Genomic DNA, 23,003 nt, shown 5'->3' on the forward strand with positions numbered 1-23,003 from the left:
GCCTGTAATAAAGCTGTTATCTGTAAGTCAGTTCCTGCAAACAAGTCCTTATAGAGCTAGGACTCAAATTCGCAGAATGATTGTATCATCCAGACTGATATTAATTCTGAAGAAAAATTGCGAGTTCTGAATTATTAAGGAAGACTGTCATTGAAGTTTTCATTGAACATCCATATCCTGAAGCCATATAAATGCCACAAAAAGCCACAGCACTTTGGCTTTGATTCAGTACAATTCTTACCCAGTCAATCAAACTACCTCTGTATTTAAAGCTCAGCATGTGCACAGTGTTTCCTCCTATAACTGGCCTCAGATTCCAACTTCCCTTCATGAATCTGTGACTATCATGTTTCTAAACAGAACTGAGGGTCATAAACTCCACAGAAAAGTACTTACAGACCTTGACAGAACCTGATTTGTCCATATAGAGGGAAAACTACTACAACTTAAACCAGGAATTCATAGTCCATTTGCTGTTCCAGGCCAATTCTCCAGGTGAACAGTTGGTGTCTTTGTTCCTTACAAGTTTAAACACTTTCAAAGCATAATATTAAAATGCAAATAACGGTTTTCTTGATAAAGACTAAAGATCTCTTTACACTGAAATTCCTGGAAAGCTACATGCAAATTTACTTTTTGTAGACGGATAAGTTATGCCACATTAAATATCTGCAAGGAATAGTCCCATATGGAATTAAAATGGCTTTAATTTAATTTAGCTTAATCCACTTCATGAGTAAAATAAACAAAATTAAATGAAGGCTATTTTAATTCTGAACGAAAGTTCTGTGTAGCTTAAATAGCCAACTGACAGCTTTTTAGTTAATTCATAGAATCACAGGATGGCTTGGGTTGGAAGGGACCTTAAAGATCACCTAGTTCCAACCTCCCTGCCATGGGCAGACACTTTTCACCAGACCAGGTTGTTCAGAGCTCCTTGAACACTGCCAGGGATAGGGTATCCAAAAATTAGCCCTGATATAACACAGCTGGCTAGAACATGGTGCTCCTAACACCCAGGTTGCAAGTTCAATCCCCATGTGGTCCATTCACTTAAGAGCTGGACTTATGATCATTGTGTGTCACTTCCAACTCAGAATATTCTGTCAATACTTCTCAGAGGAACTCCAAGTAGACCTTCAAGTAGAAGAGCTCTGACAGAACTTATTTCTATTCCAAACAGAAGCAAGAAGAGGCAGGTGGTCCTGTATAAACGATCCCCCTCATTTGCAACACACTGATACGGGACAAGGCGGAAAACAGCAGTGCTGTGTTTTCAGCCTGGCTCCTGCATGGCTAATTGTGATCATACTTTAAGAAGATCCCATTCTCAAGGTACCTTTGGAGCCAGTCTCTGTATAGTTTTTTTACACAGTGAATTCTACTGTAATCACTGTTTAGCGTCAAATAAATCCCCACGTGCTGACTGATGAGAAGGCGGCTGAGGTCTGTGGGCTACAAATTCACAGGGGGAGGGGGGCAGGCACTGACCCAGCCCTGTGCTGAGCACACCCTCAGCCTTCCTCGCTCCCGGCGCTGGCAGCGCTCAGCACCGCGGACAGCTCCCGCTCCCTCCGACAGGATTTTAAACCTCACCAAAGGCCCGTCCAAAGAAATGCCTTTGAATCTAAACCCAGGGGGTAAAGTAACACAGCATAGGTCCTTCTGGAAGTTCAGTATTCAGGCTGGGCTTTTCCAGGCCACTTGGAGGATTATTCTATTTCCAGAGAACCGGGCATTCAAATCTCATCAAGGTTTTTGGAAAACGTCCGACTAAGTAGCAACTGTTATCCTTTAAAAAGGATGCTCATCCTTCAAAGCTCGTTGCTCAAAGCTCACTTAAGTAATGAGTTGATTCTGTGATTCCAAATGTCCAGCCCTGAACAGACCCAGTTTTCCTCCTCACTTCTGTAACTAATGACTGATGAGGAATTTTGGCAGCATTCAGCCTGGATGTGGAAGCACCTTCCTGGTGCGCTCTGCTGTGAGTTAAATATACTCAGAATTAGGTGGGTTTAATCTAATTTCTAAAGGCATTGTGTGTGCATGCATAGGGAATAGAAATACCACTTCTAAATAAAAAGAGTCGGCAAACCTGCTTTTGTACAGGAGCAGAGTGCTGACATCTTGGTCTAAGTGCTGAGCTGGACTTAAAATGGATGAGAAGAGCACTAAAACAGTGCACAGAATCAGTACTTTTTTATAGCATCTGCCATCCAACGACCTCCAAGTGCTTTTAAAGTTACTCCTCAGCAAGCTGCACAATACTCCCATGTGATAGACAAACATTAAGCTGCCCACTTTACAAATTGGTAAACACAGATACAACGAGATTCATTACAGTTTGCAGAAACAGAGAGGGGTTTTTTGCACAAAGTAGCCGCAAATCCCCGGTACAAATATGTTACAAAGGAGCAATATGCCTTATTCTTCAAAACAGGGTCATATTGTGTCAGCAGCAAGCTCCACACTGAACTGAAACAGCCTCTACCCTCAGTGCTGGTCCAGAATACCCGAGTCTCCAAACAGGCAAAACAGACACCCCTTCCACACTGGTCTGAAAGGCAAGCAGTCAGCTTCAATATACATGCAAAGGAGAAAAGACATAGTGTTGGTAGCTCAGAGATAGACAGACAATGCAAATATAGGAGGACATCCTAAGACAAAAGAAGAGAAACGGAATAGAAAACCCTATATTGCCTTTGTTGTCTCACAAAATGGAGACCTAACATTAAATTTTTTCAGGTTTGTAAGTCTGTAACACCTGTAGCAGCTGTTTTGGCACCAGTATTAATACTCCACCTTTAGACAGGTTTGAAAGATCAATATATTCTGAGTTTCCACCAGAGATAATTAAAAAACCAATCAAACAAAAAAACAAAACAAAAAACCAACAAACCAAAGCAAAAACCACCCAAACCTTCAAATTAAGCGATTCTTTGATATAAACTGCCCAAATTACTGCCTGAAATTTAATGGCTTTAACTTTTAGCAATGAATAATAGCAACCTATACAACAATCTGATTGGGGAGCACAGAATCCATTTGTTATAATTAAAAATCTTGTTCAAGGTCTTTTGCTTCACTGGTCATTTGGTTGGAAAATGCAGAGTCATTTATGAAAGTGATAATCAGGGTCATTTATGGGATCACTCCACCCTACTCACAGCTCCACAAGTGTCTATTGTGCAGTGCCAGGGCAGCACAAGTGCAAAGGAAAAAAACCCTCCTTTGCAACAAAACCATCCTTTAGTCTATTTGTGTCAGTTTGCTAATAGCCATGAAGTCTTGTCATTGCAAGAAGACTGCAGGTAGAATGGCTAGGAAGATGTAGTCATTATGCACTGCACCTTTGAGATGAAGTATTGGTTCTGATTTAAAAAAAAAGCCACATCACCTCATTTTCAATAGCAGTTGGCACCCGAACTCCACGACAGCTTTTGTGTACAGAAATATGTACCCATGTCACTAATAGCTAAATCCAGTGCTTTGGATTCAATATTTATCAATTGAATTTTGCAAAAACATATACCAAACTGCTCCTTGCCATGTCATGAGTGAAAATAACAGTCAGAAATAGGAACACCAAAGTATAACATCCAAATTCTTTCCTGGTGAAGTTCAAAAGACTGTCTGCCTCTCACAGCACAATAAACCCATGACCTACATATACACTGTAATATTGTAAAGGTACAGAGAGATAAACCATGAGGAGGGCATGACTTTCATCCCACAATACACTTGTGATCACTGGAATAGCCTGAAGGAAGGAGAGAGTGGAAGCTAGATCTTCCACAATGGGGAGAAAAACAACAAGGTTAAGACTGCAATTAAAAACTTTGCTATTGACGCTTTCACAGAGTTATGCTAGACAATGATCCAAAAGCACGCAGTCCATGTAAGGAGTAACAACACTGCAAGAACTGAAACAGTATTTAAATGAATAATCCTTTGCAAATTAGCTCCAAAGAACTGATTGAGTCCTGTGTTTCAGCACTTTTCTTCCTTTTTCTCTTACTTCCTTCTGAAAGAGCTCACATGACTTACAGTGTAAACTTTGAGAGGTCTGCTTTATGAAAAATCAGTAACCTCCAAGCCAGTTTTTGTGCATAACTCTTTTTTGGGTCAGTTGGCACCATTCTTGTAGCTGCTGTCCACCCTGGGACACTGGGATCTCTCACCACAAATACACCCCACACCCCACTGGCCAGGCAAATCTGTTATGGAATAAGGATTACCCTAAGTGATAGCATTTCTCTAGGAGCTATTTGTCTAAAGCCAACACACACATCTCAGCAGATTTAGCAAGATAAACAAGGACAGAATAAACTGTATTTAGAACAAATGAACAGAGCTGGGACTGTGATCAAGGGCAAGTTTAAATTCAGTTGGGGTGTGAGAGCAGCTTTGGTAGATCTACCTAAGCAGGTCTGGGATGATACTGGAATAGTCATGGGAACAGGGTGCTCAGAGCAGCTGCCTGACCCACATTCACTGTCAGTGGCTGAGTACTTAAAACCAGGATGAAGAGTGCCTTTATGTGCTGCAGTTTCACCTCGGGTGTCATTTCCTTCTCTGTGCTCGTCCTGAAAGACACAACTGCATATGATATGCATGGAGAGCCAAAATCTAAATGGGTAGAACTAATACCAGAGTGAATACTCCAGGTGGGATTTGGATGCCATATCCAGCTAGGCACGTTGGAAAGCTTTGTCCATTTGGAGACCCGAGAGCAGTCTGCTTGAAAGTGGCCCATGGTGCATGGCAAGGGCTCCAGGGATGCCTGCAGTGCTCATCGTGCACTTGGTAATGAGTGACTTTGAAAGTACGTTTTTTTTAAAGGAATATTCATAGTTGCAAAGGAGCTATCATATTCTTATTGTAAAAGCTGTAATGACTCTCTGGGGCCTCAACACAGAGTAAGCTACAAACATCCCCATTACAGATCTCAACCAGTAGCTCTCTTTCTGATGAAGACAGAGAAACAATAAGTTTCTATCCTGTGGACTGTGGTACATTAAGTCCTGCTCACTTTATCTCTAAAAACAACCTGAAAGGAGTCAAATCAGGCTTCAAATACCATGTTGAATATTAAAGGAGTTGTGCATGGGAACTGTGGTCTTGCATAAGCAAAGGATGAATTAAGAACAGACTAATAGCTTGTGTCTAAATATACTTTTTTCTGTCTGTTCAATTTAAAATACATTTTTAATGGTATTGACAGGCTGTAGATGGATGGAAAAATTATGTGCTAAAAAGCAAAAGTGAGGTGAGAAAAGGAAATTAAATCTCCATTTAGCAGAAAAATTATTTTAATATTTGTTTTCGTTCCAAAGCAGACGAAAACAAGGACTGTTGAAACTCCCCAGTAAACAAAATTTCAGTTCCCATCAATCAAACTATCTCATTTTATTAAAACTGAAATAATTAATTTTCCCTGTATTATTTAGATAACATAAAAGCAAACAACCGTCAAGGATTACATTTCAAAGTTTTTTTCCAGATATCAGACTTTGACAGAGTACTTTGATTCCTCTTTTTCTAGACATGACATTGTCAAAACCATGATGTTCTTACATGAGGTTAATGGTGCAAATACAGAAAGAAATATTTTATTTGATAATTTTATACTAGACTCCACTATCTGTGGGAATTTTCTCATCAACTGAAATACTATCAATTTATTAATATGTAGGATATTGCCTGATCCAGTAAAAAAAGTTAATTGCTGTGCACTATCTATTACAAATACTGCTAAGATTCATAATAAAACTCTGATTCAGCCACAAACATGGACATGAATAGAAGACATTATCCACAGTTTTTCTCAGTAATTTAGCATAAACCTGTTCTACAAGTGCAGCCTAAGAGGCTGCAAAGGAGCTATCACATTCTTAACGTAAAAGCTGTAATGACTTGCACAGATTTACATGTTCCTATCATCCCTTTCTAAATGTCATATCTTCAATAAATCAATGACATTTGTATCATTTCATGTAATGTTAATTATATACAAGCATTTAAACTTAGAAGAATAAGACACAATTTATATACTAAACAAATACAGATGGATAGTACAGGAGCTTGAAATACCACAGTCAAAACTTAGAAAAAAAGGGAATGGAAGAAATTATCACCCCTATTTTACAATGGGGAATGGAGGTAAAGACCAGTGAGAAGCTCCAGGCAGGACATGTTACCACAGGAGGAGGTGGTAGAGCTGCTGTGCAGCGCCACAGATATCCTGTGCATGACAGCATTATGAGATTTGTCCAAGGTCACACAGGAAATCATTATCAAACTCCCTCTAAATTAAAAACTGTAGCATGCCAATCCAAGCATATTCACTGCAGAACAGTGCTTCTCCTCAGAAACCATGAGACATGCCAAAGCCTGCATGAAGATAAGCTGAGGATACCACCGTGGCCCCTGCTCAGCACAGGTTCCTGTGATCAAATATCTCACTCACTCAACCCCATGCAAAGGCCCTACACTTCCACAAATCACAGCTGTCTTGCCCATCCTGGAGCCTCCAGTAGTCAGGAAACCTTTAAAGCCATTTGAGGCCATGCAGTTCCAGCTGGCAAATAAAGTTGGGAATAGTGGAATGCTACCACACTCTGCAATCACAGTGGACATCAAGGGCAACAGATACAGTGAGAAGGAAACTGTGTAGACTATGGGGCTCAAGTGACACATTCATATAAAAGATTTACTGTTCAGATTAACATGCTGAATTTTGATCAGACACTTTGCATTTCATTACCATAGGTTAGTCCTTACTCTAGTTCACAGCCAAATCTCTAGACTTACTTTTCTCCCCATTGCAGGACACATTTGCATTAACAGCTTCTTAAGTTGCTCCATATCATAACAATATGGCATGGGCTTTTCAGTCAGTGTGACACACACTTCCACTGCAGCACAGCATATGCAGATCCCAGTCTGTCCTTGTTATAACTAATTCTTAGTGCCTTTCTTCTCATCATAAAGTTGTTTCTCCATAGAATCATCGATATATTTTTTGCCTCTCCTCATACCTTTAGCATACATTCCTACTGCTTCCAAACAAAATCTGTAACAAACAATGCCATTGTTTAGGACTTTCATTAACATCAATTTGCTCTGCCTCACACTCTCCTGTCCTTTCACAGATGCACACACTTCATTTTACTGATGTTGCAGAATCCCAAATGGACTTTCTTGCTGATGGTGCTTCGTCTCACCTCGTATCACAAACTGTCTCCCTGCATCTCCTCTTCACCCTTGCTGATTTTACTCTCATGACTTACAGCATTTACAATCAGCCTTTCCAAAACTAATGCCCTATTTACCCACAGAAATGATCCAGCTTGGTTGGTCTCCCTTTGGAAGGACTCTGTCTAAGAATGGAAAAGTAGTAAAGCTGAAACGCAAGTCAATTAATAAAGAACCAAAGGATAATTAATGTTAGGCTATACAGACTTCTGGAAAATAGGTCTCGTCGAACAAACCTGATTCCATTTCTTGATGGAATTACAGATTTGATTGATAAAGGTAATGGCATAGACATAATAGACTCAGACATTTGAAAATGCACTTGGCTTCATTATTTGAACACATTCCATCATTGGACCGTGACAGCGCCCAGCCACTCTGCTATCATCGTTTCCAGTCACATCTTTCACTGGCACAGGTGCCTTCCAATGGATGGGGAGGTCCGGAGATGTGACCTTCCCCCACTCCCATATGGTGGGAGACCTGCCACAGCACACAGATCCTTGTTGTTAGCAAGCAGCAAATGAAAGACATCAATCCCTGAGCATGTGTGAAACTAGTGTAAAAGGCCCCAATATAGCACCTTAAGGAAGAAGATGGTATTTATTAAAAAAATTTGAATGTACTGGTTTTATCCACTCACACTCACTCTCCCTTGGAGTTCATCCATCATACTGTCACGTGCACCAAGATGTGTGTTCAGGTAGTCTGGCTGAGATGATTTCCATGTGTCAGAGCAGATAAGGGATATCAACTTTTAAGTTCTCATCAAAACACTCATTTTTTCTTGACTGGTAATGACAAGTTAGGTTTTTCGCAGCTCTTTAATACTTTTCATGAGCGAACAGTCAAGAATGGGTGGTCTTTTGCTTCCAAATCTTGCCCACTTAGGCATTCCTAAGTATTAGCAAGGTTGAAGCTCATTGTCTGATTTTGTTTGCATGGAGTATGTCTGAAAAAATGCACATTTGTTCAGCTGCTGTAGCTCCCTATTGGCATAAGAGGAGAAGGAATTGTGCTCACATACATAATGTGCCAGTACCTTGTGGCTTTTTAGTGTCCTTAGAAAGTGGAGTCTTGTGCTGGAGAAAAGCCTGTACTGTGGCTTTTATCAGAGCCCAGGCCTTCTGGGCTTGACAGCACAGCACATTCCTCAGTTTTATTGCTGGGAACAATGTTCTTTATTATCAGTATATGACATTCTTCTCACACTTATTTCACTGTTTTTTCCAGTGTTTACAGAAACATATTTGCATCTGTATTTCATTCATACCAATATCAATATTTCTGCTACAAGTCTCAACATGTTTAGTTACAAGAGAGGAAAACCAGCTTACTATGAGAACCTCTGAATGGAGAAAGCACAAGATACAGAATCTAGGAGCACAGATGTGCCAACCTGACACATTTACAAGGCACAAGAGAAATAACTGAATTCACTTTTCAAATAGTAAACGAGTTCACTGGGCTCAGCTTGTGTGATCCAATGGACTTGTGCGATCCTAGCCTCAAGCACAATTTCTCCAGCATACACCAATAACAAAGATACTGTGCTATGGTTACTTTGGAGAGGTGGGAACCAGACTTTGTATCCTCCAGTCCAACACTTCCTATGCATCCCAAGTTCTTGTTGTGCCTGTGCATGAATTCATCACCTGCAGCATTCTTGGACATCCAGACTCTGGATGGAGACTGCATGTGTCCTGACTACAGATCTAACTCGCTTGTTATTTCACTCCAGGAACCAGGACTTGAGCATCTGTGTTTCACACGTGGCAATTCACCTTCAAGTTGTTCTCCCTGAAAAAATCACAGTTCACAAAGGCAGCCCACTCCAGAGCCTGCCCTACAGGCACAGTGCACACTCAGGACACATCTCTTCTCCCTCCAGCTCTGCTCCAGCCCTGGCTCAGAAGGCCTTGCAGTCTCAACCCCTGCATGTAGCACGCAGGTGTCCACACATCACAGGAAAAAAGCATCTTTCAGGGCTGAATCCTGCCCTTTGAGCTGAAAAAACCCCATGCAAATTATTTCAATTCCAGTAACAATTAAGTCATTTGGGGACAAGGGAGGTTCCTGCCAAGAGATGTGAAATGTGGACTCATCAGTCACCTCCAGAGCGTGCTTGAGCAGTGTGGTCACAAGTTGGTTCATGGCAATTACTCCTGCAGTTCCAGTTACAGCACCCACACCTTAGCAAACAAGCAAGGGATGTTCACAATCAGCAATAACTATCAATTTAGGACAGATTCATACTGTGACTGAAGATTGAAATCTTTCCCTTAACCCAGTGCAAAGTGCCCAAAGCCTTCTGGTCTTTCCATTGCTCTGCCCTTCTGTGGTCACATCTATTCATAGTATGTCTTCCTTACTCTAGCAGGAAGCAGAGAGCTCAGGACAGCACTGTGGTCATTTGTCACCTTTCTGCAGATTAACCCACTTTGTCTCAATATTTTCTGTGATGTCACTGTTGATTTGCAATGTTTCACAAGGGTATAACTCCTTAAAAACTTAAGAGGTTAAAACCAAACCAAACCAAAACAACAACAACAAAACCCCCAACCAAATAAAAAACAAACAAACAAAAACAAACAAACAAAAAAAACCCAACAACAACAAAAAAACACAACCTCCAAACCTGAGCATGGAAATTAAATACTAAGGAACTCTCCAGAAACCAGATATTCAAATGTAATAGAATGGTATAAATGGGGAAACTAGAGGAACTTCAGAGGGAACCAAGGCAGCCTCTCACTGAAAATACTGGAAAGCTACATTTTGTGCCACTGAGTCCATCTAAAATGATCATACTTCTCATCTATTTAATCTCTCCCTAAAAGTGTGTGATTTACTTCTCATTTTAACCCATCAAAAGACCTAAATGGTACATATGATGCTCACTGCTACATTTTTGCACTTTGGCAAGTTGCTTCTAGGCATTCTGTGGGGTCATTTTCCTTTCTTCATTTGGTAAATAATAGCCCCCTTATTTCTACAATGGGACTTCATCTCATCTTGCTTGCTTTATTGAACAGATGAATAGACCACCTCTGACTTCACGTAATTTTGTCTTTCTTGCAAGACTTTGGAGTATCAAGGATTTTTTTTTCCTGTACTGAATTAGAATTCTTTTGATTTCAATTTTTTTTATTGTAGATGCAGGTATGAAGGACTCTGACTAATATTGCAAAGAAACCTGTAAGGACATTATATTTTACGAAAAATATCTGCAATTTATACTTACAGCCAGCTTCAAATCTTGAACACTCCAAATCACATCCAGGTGAGGTTTAGGGACAAATACATGCATAATTCATGAAAGCACAGCCATTATTGGTATCTCTATAGAATAAACAGTCCTTGGTAGACACTGTGCATTTGAAGGATGCACCATAGTCATGCTGGCAATATAGAGCCAAATTTATATTTATGGTGTACTCTCAATCCATTCAATTGTTTCCATTTGAACACACTGGTGAAATACAGTGCAATATTCTCTTTCAGTTACCAGCACAAGATACACAACTTGAAGCAGAGCTCCCAATAGCTGGAGAGCACAGAAGAGCTGATGACTGCACAGAGTCCACTAGGGAACTTGTTATGCCAATCTAATTAACCTGGAAAATGCTCAGCTAGCACCATGCTCTGGGCTCGCACACAGATGGAAAATGGGCTGTTCAACTATTGTGTGTGCAAGGCAGGCTTCTCATAACTCCCAAGTCAGCAGAAACATTTAAGCATATGCTTACCATTAATGTTAAACAGGTGCTTAAGTACACTGCTGAACAGGGAACATAACAAGGAGCACGCCTCTGGAGTACGTGATTTTTGCTTTAATTGCTATTGCATAGGATTTATTTGCTACCCTTAGATATTGCCAACAGCCTTCTTTCCCTACCAAGACTGCAATTCTGTTAAAATCTGACTAGGAAAATAATGAGAGATGCTTTCTTTATAAAAGAACAAGGTGCATCTGTAAAACCCAAGATACTGGAACAAAAAAAGGAGATAAGTAAATTTTACTTTTAAAATTTCTGGAATCTTCTACAGAGATTTTTATTCCTACAAGAATGTCCAAATCCAACCAAATAGGACCTCTCTTAACAAAGGTTTTAACACATTACAAATTTAGATGTACATGGTTAATTCAAATGAAATAAAATGCACGGAGAATAACATAAAATTAACAGAGAATAAAACATGAATTTCTCTTCCCTGAGAAAAACTCTCAAATAGTGAGATCAGGAATGGCTCAGTCATACTGATAGAAACCACAACTAATGTCTAAATTACTGCTCTACCTACAGCATTTTACGTATCCTTCATGTAAATCACAGATCCAATTTTTAACAGAGCCATATTCCTGCATTACAATCACTCGCTTTACAAACTAGATCTTCATAAGAGGTACTTTCAGCCCCCTCACAGCCAGATGAGAAGGCATTATTACAAGCATATTTTTCACATCCTCATAATTAGGCACAAGAAAAGAGCTTATTTCTAGGTTACTTTGGTTATATCAAATGCTGCAGAAGAACTACTCAGTATTTACAGAAAACATGGCAAGCTATCATTTCAGTTTTTCTCCATGTTTTTAATAACTTCAGTCCCAAATGATAAACAAATAAAAATGTTTCATTTTCAGCATGTTTTCCAGATGATCATCATCAGTGAAAACAAACATAAACAAAAGTGGAGGTATGCAGAATGCTCTGGGATACTGCTGATGGAGGGGGTGATGGGGTTCTCCACGGGGGACAACTTCTAAGAAGAGATGAACTAAAAGATCCAGAGCACTTCTCTTAACCACCTCACTCTGCTTTTCTTCTGCTTGCTTTTTTACCATGCCCATCACCTCCTTTTTTTTTTTTTTTTCTTGTCAACTGCAGTATATTTCTCTGTTTGCTATCCTTTAAAAACTACTGAAAATCCCCAGTGACACGGAACATTGTGGGGTTATGTATTGAGAGTCAGGTCTGAAGGCACCTGAGCCTCAGACAAAATTCTTACTCATTTCAGCAGGCATAGTAAACCCGTTAAGTTTGGCAAAAGTTTTGCTTGAGTAAGTGCTGAATAATGACTACAGAATGAGGCTATGCAGTGTGTGACTGGAATTCATGCCAAGTCTGTCTCTACACATGCCTGAGTTGACAAAATCTTCTGGCCAGTATTTCCCTGTAACTTGAAAGGGATTTTCCACAGCATTGACCACTCTGCTTGCCGTCCTGGGTATGCAACATTCACCACCACAGCTCACCCCACTGTCTTAAGGTGGATTTTCTCACACCTGCTTTGACTGGAAACTTGGGTGCATCTCAAGATAACATCAAAAGTCATTATTCCATGGTACATAGAGATGAGATGGTAGAAATACTTCATATTTGGCAATATAATCAGTTAACAGTGAGTCACACCATGAAAGAGGCCTTTTCACAAACAAAATCCTAAACTGGTCACTGGATGTACACTGAGTTTGCAATTCTTTTACTGTGCCTTGTAACCTTGCAGCTTGGGAAACATCTATTTACAACTGAGGGTTGGACTCAGATTCAGTTACACACGTAATAATTCTCCCCCCCTCCAGTTGAGATACCACAGACAATTCCACTGCTTCTGTTCCCACCCTTCACTTCTACAGCAACAAAGAAGATATTGCTGGACATACAGAACCCACAGGGAAAATTTTTGTGCTTGGAAATCACCTGCAAGACACACACTTCCCAGTGCACAGCCTAAACAGGTGCTCCAGGAATTTTCAGGATCTCACCAATACCCACACAGGTGCAGAAAAACAGTTTTTGCAAACGCAGTGTTTTGACATAATCTTGATAATCCACTTCAAGGGCAATCAGGACATTACAAATGCAAACTTTGCTTGCTACAAGGCAAGTTCTGCTTGCTACAGCATCCTTAAAAGGATAGAAAATCCATGCAATCCACAGGTGAATGCATGCTACAGCTGGGTCGCTGTTATCAGTGTATTGTAAGCATTCAGGCTCTAACAGTTTAGTGTTATTTTTTTTATTCTCAACTGCAGCCTTTTCAAAAGGACTGAATACTGTGGGAACCTGCTAAATGCAATGCTCCATTGGGAAGGAATGCCAAGCTTACTAAGTGACAGCATTATGCATTAGTGGATTACATGAGATTTAGAGTACATAAAACAATTTAATAAATGGGCTTTGCTTGTTAATCTCACGTGAGCCACTGTACAGACAGCACACATGCAAACACAGACCTAGAAGAATAAATCCATGTATTGCACTTGTGATGGCATTAAACTACTTGGACAAAATAATTTTAAAGCTAGGGGTGCATTATAATGTTCTGGGGCAGCTCTGTATACATAGAAACCATAGGCCAAGAGATTTCTGATACAAGATGTCATCTTTTGCTGATATGGAGCTCCTGTCTTGCTACAGCTGCACTGTGGTGCTGGGAGACTGAACCTACTTCTGCACAAGTATGCTGGGACTTAGAAAGAGCAAAGCTCCAAATATGGAGCTCATTTTTCTTCACATGCCACTGCAGATGCAGTTGACAAACCCTGGACAGATGTGCAGAGTAGTTCTTGTCTCATGTAACAGCAGAGGCCTGATGGGGTGCTTAGTGTCATTTGAGATGTTCTGGAATATCTGTGACTATGTTTAGGCAACAGACAGACTGTCTGCAGGGCAGACATCTATGGTACAGCTTGTACCCCATACTTCCTTAAGTCAATGGAGAGAAATTGGCATTTAAGAGTGCAGGTACTATGGCCCATCTTACACATCTACGTGAAGATGGGATGAATCATGCTCCAGACTCCACTGACTAAATTATAAAGAGAGACCAGGCTGACTAACTGAGATATAAATGTCTATATTGGAGAAGTCAGTGTTTAGTCAGAAGAATCCTATCCCCATCTTGTTCTAATGAAGAACTACTGTACTCCCACGGAGACTGCTCCAGCAGTTCATCACCTTCACTGTAAAAACTGGGCACTTTATCTTCTAGTTTGAAATTCTCTGACTCCAATTTCCAGCTTTGAATCATCATCTGCCTCTGTCAGCTCCATTAAAGAGCCTGTTGCTTCTGGAGGTTCTGTACCAACCAGAGGTGTTTTTAGGCATGATTCTCTATTGCCTTCCCCTTTATATAGTCAGTCAGGCCAATACTAAGAGTGCAAAGCTCTGCCAAGAAATGAGACCTCTGAGATATACAAGACTGACACCTGGAACTGACAGCACTTGAAAGACTCATTCCACAGCACAGAGAGAGAAACCCTCCTCAACAAATAAAGCTTCAGGTAATCAACACACCTACAAACTTAAATTTTAGGTATTTATCTTTAGAAAGAACAAGCAAATCCAGACTTCATCGATGAATAAACGTAATCTCTCAAATGCAGATGAGTGCAATGCTGTCTCCCCAACTGCACAGACAGCTCTGCGGCTCTGTTGCTGCTCAGGGCTCTACTGCTACCCACTCAGCTGTCATCCAGTAAAATCATAACAGTCCCTTCCAATTCTCCTCTTTTACTGTTTGGGAAAGTAGAGAAAATATTCAGAGAGAGAAGGAGGGAACAGACTATCCTGTGAACAGTCAGACAACTCAGAGGAGGAAGGGAGAAATTAACACAAAGTATACCTTTTTCCTTGCAAGCAAGAGGAACCAGAGAAGCTGCTGAGTAACACTGAAGAAAAAGATGCAGGTGTAAGCAGCACCATCAGATTCGAGATTTTGAACCTTTGTAAAGGTGAGAATTAAAGTTAGACCACAAGCTTCCCTTCAATCTCCCACTGCTGTGGAAAGAGCAATACAGAGTGCTTCACATGGCTCCCAAAATTATTCTGAGATGGCTTGGCACCATGTATTTCCTGAAACTTTACTGAATTCTTCATAATTCCAATACACCTTGGGCAGGCTTTGCACTTCTCTATCCCCTAAGTAAAAATATATCTAAAAGAATACTCTACATTACATGGACAACATTAGGATCCTATCAAGCTTGTGGAGCTCTCTGCCATTCCACTTTAAATGTGCAAAGACTCTTAATTTCCATCAACTATCAACATTACATCAGAACACCCTCAGCATATCTTACAGCTTTTCCACAGTGCAGCAAACTCCAGTACCTCCTATGGATTGTATGCCAGCTACACATATTATTCTAACAGAGGGGAACCCTTGTTCCCCTTTATGCCTGACACAGAAAAGATACCACACTGTTACAGTCCTCAAAACACAACTTGCCTTTCACTAAGCAGCAGCAGCAGCTCCAATAATTTTCTGCTGCAATTCTTGCTGTAGGATTAGCAACTGAATTCCTGTCTGGCTTTAAACTTCAACTGAAGTCATGATAGCTCATTTGGGAACTGCTACCATAGCCCCCTTGCTTTCAGCTCTGGAGGTCCTTATGTTTCAGCAGAAGTAGTAGACAGCTGATAAATAGCACACAAAGACTGGGCTGCATTTTGCTTCTAAGTCAAGCTGAATATAAAACAGAGGGAAGGCTAAAGTAGCAGGGAGCTGCACTGGATCAGAAACTCCACCCCATATTTCAGTGTGGGAGCTTCAAGAACAACATGCAGCTTCTTTAGCCCATGGTAGGACAACTGCATTCTTGGCTCAGCAGCACTTTACCATGTTTCAGTGCAATGTGATTAACACTGCACAAACCTGTAGGTAAAACATGGTAAATATTTTTGGGGAAATTGCAATGGAACATCAATATCTTACTTGTTATAATATGAATTTATTGCTCATGAGAGGCACCATAAATAAAAAATGGGCAGGGGCAAGGTTGGATTTTCTAGTTGGCTGCACCAGTGTGTCTCCAGGAAGAGCACTTCAAGGATGACAGAGTAGCTTAGCCTTCATGCCATTTGTACTCTTGAGGTCCCTGAGGCCTCAGAGGTGTTAGCAGACTTTCCAGGGGATAACACTTGCCACTGGGCTTATTTTTACTTGGGTATTTTATATGCACACCCAAACTGCAGCTATCAGAGGTGGAATTTAAATGGTCAAACTAAACTTCTAAATCTCCAGCTTCTTCTACAACTCTTCTCAATGAACTCCGTGTAATGAAATGTTGTCTCTTTTGCTCTATTCATACATTATTCATCAGAGTAAAACAGACAAGTGACACATCCACTACGGTTTCTCTCAGTAGTTGCCAAACATTAAAGCAACTGCTGGTTAGACGGAAATTCAGAACAAGAGTTTCACAGCAACATCCTTCTGACAAAGACAGCTACAGCAGAGTGCTCACTCCTTTTGCCGACCACTAAATGTGCCAAAATAGTAGAATGCTCACATCCAGAACATTAAGTTTGCCTTCAAGACCCCTATGCACTCTCACCAAGCCCATTGTTTTCACTCCCCTAATTGTCTACAATCAAAGGCAATAGCTCCTTATTACCTCTGTTGCAGCTGTACCTCTAACAAATTGGGATTTGCATGGGTCTACGTAAGAAAAGAATCTGGCACTACTGTAGAGGTCCTCTTCAAAACAGCTCTTTTGGATGCATTTGCTTGTAAATCCATTAAAAAAAAAAAAAAAAAAACCGAAAAGCCTGTGTGACATGATAGATCAATCTCTGGGAAGACACAGGAAAGAGTAGAATAAAACAAGTTGGTACTATTGTCCTTGACCTGACAACTGAATGTGTAAGGGAAAAGATTGGAATATTTTAATGAAATAAATTATATACCCAAACCTTAAGTTAGGATCAAATGCAAGTGCATTAAATTTGCCTCCAAAAGTGATAAACTTTTATCTGCACACCCTACTGTTGCACTTAAACTTCAAAAGGCTGGAAAACTCAAGGGTGCATCAGTTCTTACTACAAGAAACCACTGTGTATTAATCACTCCCTACAGCATTTAAGTAGAATTAAGAAAAAAACCCACTGTAAGAGCCTAAGCTATTTCTGTAAGTTACATTCCCCTGGCTAAAATGATGAATGGGAAATACAGCAGTAAAATAAAAATAGGCACCTTTCCAGGTAAATGTTGTTGTTAAAAAAAAAAAAAAACAAACAAAAAAATCCCTGGTGAAATACTGCCACAAGGATAAAAACATTTATCGCAGTGTCACAAGAATGGCTTCATTTTTTACTGGTCTAATTAGGTAATAAAGAAATCACAGGTGTGATAGCTCCATGACCTATTACTGCACTTAAAAAGGGTCCACTGCATGGCCAGGGACCACTATGTCAGTATTATCACTCGCTGTCACATCATTTTAAGAATGATATAGCTCAATTTAACAAAGGTTTTTAAAGCTAAGAAAAATCAATACACAGTTAGAAGCTTGTCAAGATTCTAAACAACAGCAAAACTGCCAGAAAACAAACAAACAAAAAAAGAAAATCATGGTGGGCCTTGAATTTTCAATGACTTTTCAAATTCTGCTAAGGCAATTAATGCAGTGCACACTGTAATGCATCTCCTGGGATTCCACACACCTCAACTCTATACTGCCAATGACTGCCAGGTATGTGAGGAAAGACATTCACAGTATTAGGTGTTAACATGAGTAGTTCAGTATTCTAATTTCAATTGTAACAAAAGTGATAAATAAGCAAAAATACTATTTTTTAAATAACTGCTTAAGGAAAAGGGTAAAGAAAGTACTAGACTTAACCTGCTGGAATTTCCATCGAAACTGTACCTGAAATTTCAGGATTAGGTCCACTAAATACTATCTTGAAGAAATATAAAATCTATCGAAATATCTTAAAGCTCACACATTCATCTAAACTTAATTCTTGCTTAAATAAACTGCAGATCCAGTTGCAACCACAGACCAGATTAACACAGAAACCAGGTGTGTGTGTGTGTGTGTGTGTGTGTGTGTGTTTTAAGTGGACCACAAAAACACAGGCATTAATTAAAGTAATCACCTGTACCAACTAAACAGCTTCCTTACCTGTAAATTTGATTCACAGTGCCTCAAAAATGAGTTCTCCAAAGGCACACCTTGCATTCAGGTCCAGGGAGGCTGCCCCAAGTGACAGCAAGAAATAACTGTGACTTGGCAGCCTGAGGGGCCAGATTCTGCTCCTGTCTGAGTCGGGAGCAAAAACTATTGTCTCTGGCTGCAGGTTTGACTTGTGGGCAGCCTCTGCTGCACAGCCCTGGGTGCAGATCGATCACTCAGCCCTTGCTCATCTCGCAGAGGTGTGGATGTGCGGATCCATCTTGCCACGCTCAGAAGCACTAGCCAGAAATCCCAGCAGAAGCCCTAGCCCTGTGTTGAGTAGCAGTGGGGGAATCCCTGCCTGCTCATCATTCCCTGACTTCAGAGACCAGCAAGGGAAATGTGTGAGAGGTTTTTATTAATTCTGTGACATTGTGTATGTAAATTAGGTTCCCCCTGCACTTAAATCCAACAATGTCTTCTCAGGTGGTTAATTATTTTTTCCTACTGATAGAGAACAACCTAATCGAAGGCTATAATGACCTCTAGGATCAGTAGCTTAAGCAAATAATAGTCTAAATTTTCCCGTGTTAAAAAAGCTCCAGCACCAGATATTTCCCAGGCATTTAAAAAGCACAATAAAAGGAGCACGATGCAATCACACAGGCTGTGCAATTCTCCTGGAAAAAATGTTTGCAGAAGTTCCTGTTCAGTTCCCTTAGTTGAATTCACAGGTCACATAGCATTGCACCTTCCTCTTAAACACTACTGCTGGAAAAAGCAGTATTATTGGAGTTGGAAAAGAAGGCACTTCCTTAAAAAGCCAGCAAAGCATTTTACTACAGAACTTAATTAAAGGATGGAGAACACTTTGGCTGCCTCTTGAACACGTCAACACAAGGCATGACAGAAGCAAACACTACCTCTGTATTAAATATTAACATTTCCCCTCATGGGGAGGCAAAAGTCAGATAGGAGAGCTCTTCTTGACGGGAGGGAGGGGACAGGAGACCAACAGGTACCCTTTACAAGCTTCAGGTTATTTGAAATAAGTTCGCTTTAAAGCAGAGAGCCCTGAAGCCTCTCCCACCCTGCGGTGCATCCCCGCCCCACCGCAGGGAGCTGCCTCCCGGCTGCGGAGCCGCCGCATGCGGGACCCCGCACACCCCCAGCCCCGCCGCCTTCACCGGGTCAACCAGCAGGCAAAACACACCAATATATTCCCATCAGCACAAGATGGCAACCATCACTTCTTCCGGCGGAGCAGCTGGATGCTTTTATTTTTTTCCTTAAGGGAGGAGGGGGATTATTTTAAAGGCATTCCTAGTAGGTATTTTAAAAAATTGGCATCGAGGCAAATGTTTCCACTAGTAATACCGGAGGAAAAAGCGAGGTAAACCACACACACACACAGACACACTAAGCTCACGCAAACACATCGTGGTCATCAACTTGGCGAAGTTGGCCGTACCGAGCGCGGTGCCCCAGCGCCGCCGAGCCCCGCGCCCCCCGCCCGCGCTGCGCCCCCGCTCCCCTGACAAAGGGGGACGCCCCGGCACCCCCGCAGCACCCGCGACCCCCTTCAGAGGGGGAACAGACACTAAACAGGGCACAGACACCACGCAAAGACGACCCTCGCCTGCCTCCCCTTCCAGCTCAGCCCCAGCACCGGGGGCTCCGCACCGACCGTCAGCGGGGTCTGGCGGCGCCGAGACGAGCAGGGAGCCCCGACACTTACTTACAGTCACTGGAGGCGCCAGCAGCAGCCACTTACCATCATGTTTCCTTGCATTTTAGCCGTTTGAAACATTGCCTTTTCCTTCATTTTTGCCGTGTGTGTGCGTGCGTGTGCTGTTCCCCGAGAGTTACTTAATCCAGCGGCTGGATCACTTTAGTGAAGAACTGGCGTGTACTTGCGATGGTTCTTTTTGGTGTGGAGTGGAGGGGACTACGAGCAGCGGAGGGGGAGGGTGCCTGCTTTCTATTTTTTTTCCTTCCCCACCCTGTCAATATATATTTCTCCTTTTGCCCCAAAAGAAAAAGAAAAAAAAAAAAAGGCAATAAAAATAAACCAGCCCCTGTCAGAGGGGAGGGGAGGCGGGAGAAGCGAGGGCACCCGGCTCTGTCACCACCCTGATCCAGCTTTTGCCCTGTGGGCGCCGGTGGGGCGGGGTGGGCAGGAGGGAGCCGCACACACGCCCCCCGCCCCGGCCATGCCCGGCCGCCGCCCCGGGCTCGGGAGGTCCCGCCGAGCCGAGCCCACCCCGGAGACCAGTTGCAGGAAAAAAGAGGGCGGGGGAGCAACAAATAAAAATGAGGGAGCTGGAGAGGGCGGAGGGGTGGTCGCCCCCTCCCCGTGCCCGGCTCGCTGCTCTCCCGGGGGTGGGGGGCACACGCTTTTCACAACAGGAGCCGGGGAGGGTGTGGGGAGAGGAGCCGCCTCTCCGGCGTTAACTGTTCACCGGCTGAGCCGGCGCGGCCCCGGCCAGGCCACGGCTGGTGCAGGGAGGGTGGGGAATAGAGCGGAGCTGCCGCGGGGAGGGGGGGATGCACGGCGCGTTTCCATGGCTGCGCCCTTGCCCGCCCGCCCGCAGACCCCCGGACCCACCGCTCACTCTGCCCGGGGATCCCCGGACCCACCGCCCTCTCTGCCCGCATCCCCCTGGACCCACCGCTCCTTCTGCCCGCAGACCCCCCGGACCCGCCGCTCCCCTCCCACTCTCTTCCCGTAGGATGCGCGGGTCGCTGTCGGGGGGGATGGGGCGCTTCCAGGAACCTGCCCCAACGCCAGGGTTTGGGATCCGGGGTATGAACGAGCAAGGGGATGCCGGAGCTCGCCTCCTGCACGGGGAAATGCAAAGCCAAGGGCATCGCCCGCGCCGGGCTGCAGCTGAACTGGCCGTGGCCTCTGCGCCTTTCCAGCGGTACCCACGCTGGTGCGAGGTTTCCCACCGCTGTCAGCTGCAGTCCCTCAGGTGAGCTACCCCACAGGTGGCTGGAGCAGCCGTTGGAAGATGGTCCTATCCTACTGCCCCGTGAGAACATTGTTCCTCCTCTCCTTGGTGCAGCTTTCCAGGGACACAACCTTGCCACCCATCCCAAAGGTTTACACCTCGGGCTGCACACATGAAAAAAAATCCTTGCAGAATGTGGTCTCTTTGTCTCTCCCTGATGCACCAGAAGTCATTACGTTTCCAGGAGAATTAGGTGTCCATCGATTTCATTTGGCATGAACAGGGTTTCTTTGGATGTTGCTCACTCAAAAGGAGAGAACAAACTCTGCGAAGTGATTTGCTTAATATTTGAGAAGGGAAACCAAGAAGAAGCAGCAGAAACTCTTCTTGTCATCCAAGGTTTAACAAAGCCAATGGTTAGACAAAAGCGCTCTCTCTTTTTTCAGCAGAGGTACTGCAGACCTGTCCATGGGTCCTTTTGTTGTGCCCATCTGTAGCACCTCAAACTCTAGTCCTTCACAGCTTGCAGCATCTTCACTTCATAGGTGACACTTCAGTAGACAGTTCAGTAGAAATAGGACACAACATCTGCAATCCCACAGTGTTGCTCACACTCCTTTTCTTTAAGCCACCCAGTTGTTGAAAGATATTCAAATACAAAATGTCACCCAAGACATTGAGGAAGTGTCTTGAAAATGGTGATAATGGGGAAGTGAGACCCCAAGACACTCTTGGGAAATGCCAATGGCAGGTGATGCTGGTACCTCTGAGGATTACCTATGGGAGGTTTGTTTTACAAAAATGTCACCTCTCGCTTGCAGGTCTTGATTGTTTTCTCCCTTCTTTATTTGGGAATTGCTTATACCCCATACAAAGGTGCATCTTGAGCAGGAAGTGCTTCGTTATGTTCCTCAAACTCTGCTCTCTTGATTTGTTTACTTCAGTTTTGCTGTTTTATCAGGCAGTTCCTGTTGCATCTCAGTATTTAACTCTTAGGTGTTTTAATTATGTATGAATGCAAAATATATATCTGCTTGACTATTAGTCATCCCATTTGCCTTCTGCATTACTTTATACACCAATAGAATTACTTACCATACACTAAACTCTGGCAGCTTTGACATCATGCAGTTATTCTGTCTCTTATTTTTATTTAAGTTATGTGCCATTGGCATAAAAGTAGCAATTACCTTGATTAAAACAACTTTGTTTAAAGTTGAGATTACTGGCAAAATGCTTAGTTTCACCATTGACAGCATCCAGGGATTTTTTGGTTATTAAACACCAACCAGGGTCCATTTGGCCAGAATTTGTACATTACTGTGTTTCTACTTCTCCCATGAAGTTTGCTCCTATAATCCTGAGATTTCATGAGAAATCAGAAGCAAAAGTCAGTATTTTGCAGTGTTGTGCAAAATGACATTGGTGATGTTGCAGCAAAAATAGCAAACACATTATGAGAGAGAAATTCTTATTTACAGCTTTAAATTCTTAATTTCTGACTCATCTGATGCTTTCAGAAAAGATGTAGTGAACGGTTTATCTCTGAAAAGTTTTATGGCCAAAGTCTACCCTTGGAAGTTTCCAAAAGCTGAGTGGATAAAGCCCTGGTCATCCTGGTCTGGTCTCAGATGTCACCCTACTCTGAGCAGGGGTTGGACTAGAGACCTCCCGATGCCTCTCCCAGCCTACATCACCCCATGGCCAGTAAGATCAAAACACTCATAACAGAGTGACCCTTTTTGTTACAGATCAAAATGTCTGTTTAAGAAATTACTGTTGTGTCACTTCCCAAGATGATTCCAAAACTTCATCCCTCATATTCCCAAAGACTTCGGGTTCTGCCGCTCATGACCTGGGATGACAACTTTCACTTCTGAACCGTT

General features: G+C 42.4%; 1 protein-coding gene across 2 annotated transcripts in view; it reads right to left on the reverse strand.

Annotated features, from left to right (window-relative positions):
• Positions 1-23,003, reverse strand: part of DPP6 (dipeptidyl peptidase like 6) — a 550,202-nt gene that overhangs the window by 470,488 nt on the left and 56,711 nt on the right. Inside the window, exon 1 of one of the 2 annotated variants that reach the window (XM_032687020.1) lies at positions 19,938-20,350. The exons of the other annotated variant lie outside the window; for it this stretch is intronic. Coding sequence (XP_032542911.1) covers positions 19,938-19,988 — 51 coding nt within the window. The 5' untranslated portion in view covers positions 19,989-20,350. Of the gene's footprint in view, positions 1-19,937; positions 20,351-23,003 lie in introns of those variants that run through there. 2 annotated transcript variants of the gene reach the window in all.

This window comes from Chiroxiphia lanceolata, chromosome 1, assembly GCF_009829145.1.
Source record: "Chiroxiphia lanceolata isolate bChiLan1 chromosome 1, bChiLan1.pri, whole genome shotgun sequence".
Classification (NCBI taxonomy): Eukaryota; Metazoa; Chordata; class Aves; order Passeriformes; family Pipridae; genus Chiroxiphia; species Chiroxiphia lanceolata.